At 57.8% G+C, this 1,095-nt stretch overlaps 1 protein-coding gene across 1 annotated transcript; it reads left to right on the forward strand.

Moving 5' to 3' along the window:
* Positions 1-5: 5 nt before the first annotated feature.
* On the forward strand, positions 6-901 carry SDRG_16541 (hypothetical protein; the record flags this gene model as incomplete). Its single annotated transcript, XM_008622756.1, has 1 exon — positions 6-901. One exon carries the CDS (start codon positions 6-8, stop codon positions 879-881), a length of 876 nt encoding a protein of 291 aa, XP_008620978.1. The 3' UTR covers positions 882-901.
* Positions 902-1,095: the final 194 nt, after the last annotated feature.

Consider the following 1,095-nt stretch of genomic DNA (forward strand, 5'->3'; position numbering starts at 1 on the left):
CGTGGATGCTCACGCAAGATTTCGCACAGTACTGCCGCGCCGGTGTATGGTACGTCACATTTCTCATGCTCGCAGTCTCGGCACTCGCGTGCGTCTACATGGTCGCGACGCGGGGCATCTTTGAGGGACTCAACATGCTCGAGCTCTCGCGGGTCGGGGGCATCGTCTGGGTCGGCCGGCCACTCCTCTTTCTTCGGTCCATGACGGCGCTCTGCCTCCTCTCGACCGCTACGTTTGAGCTCCAGACGTCTGGCTACCGCAGCTACTTTGCGGCCGTGCCCACGCCGTGGTACAAGATTGCGCTCGCGGCCGGCGAGGTCACGTGGCTCGTCTCGGTCGTCAACGACGTTGCGCTCATCGTGACGAAGGAGTACTCGATGTACTATACAACTGCCAATAGCATTCTTGTGTGGCTTATTGTTGCGACTCTCGCGGGGGCGTTTCCCGTTGAAGCCACTGTGAGCTTGCACCCCACGTGCGTTCTCGCCCAAGTTGATTTTCAAGCGGTTTGCAATAGCGGTACGATTGCGATCGGCCAGCGCGACCGACTCTTGTTGCTGTCTGGGATCGTTGTCGGCTGCAACATTATTTGCTTTGGCGTCGTGCGCGTGTACATGGAGAGGCCAAAGACCCGCGTGCGCTCGCTCTTGCTCTCGAGCGGCGCCAAATTCCTCTTTGCGCACCACAACCGCATCGTCCAGGACGTCTACTACCTCGACCGCGCCTCGGCCGCCCTCGCTGGCATCATTACCTACCGCCAAGGACGACGCATGTTCATGCTCGACGTCAAGCTCTGGCGGCTCTTCTCGACGCCGCTTTCGCTCGGCAACAAGTCAAATTCGATGCTGGATTCGGCGCTACCGCTCTGCAATCCAAAGTAGAAAGATAAGGACATACGTCGTTTCACTTCAACTTCAAGACACTACAATCTGACGTTTGAATATGCATATCTATATGTGTTGTTTGGGGTCTCGAGTCTGCCCCACTCACTGCCTTCCCAGCGATCGATCGGAAGATTGCCACGGGATGGAAGCGACACCCGCGCTCTCAAGTCAAGGGCCGACGACCAGCATGTATGGTGCTGACTTTGGCCTC

This window comes from Saprolegnia diclina (assembly GCF_000281045.1).
Source record: "Saprolegnia diclina VS20 unplaced genomic scaffold supercont1.134, whole genome shotgun sequence".
In the NCBI taxonomy this organism is placed as follows: domain Eukaryota; phylum Oomycota; class Saprolegniomycetes; order Saprolegniales; family Saprolegniaceae; genus Saprolegnia; species Saprolegnia diclina.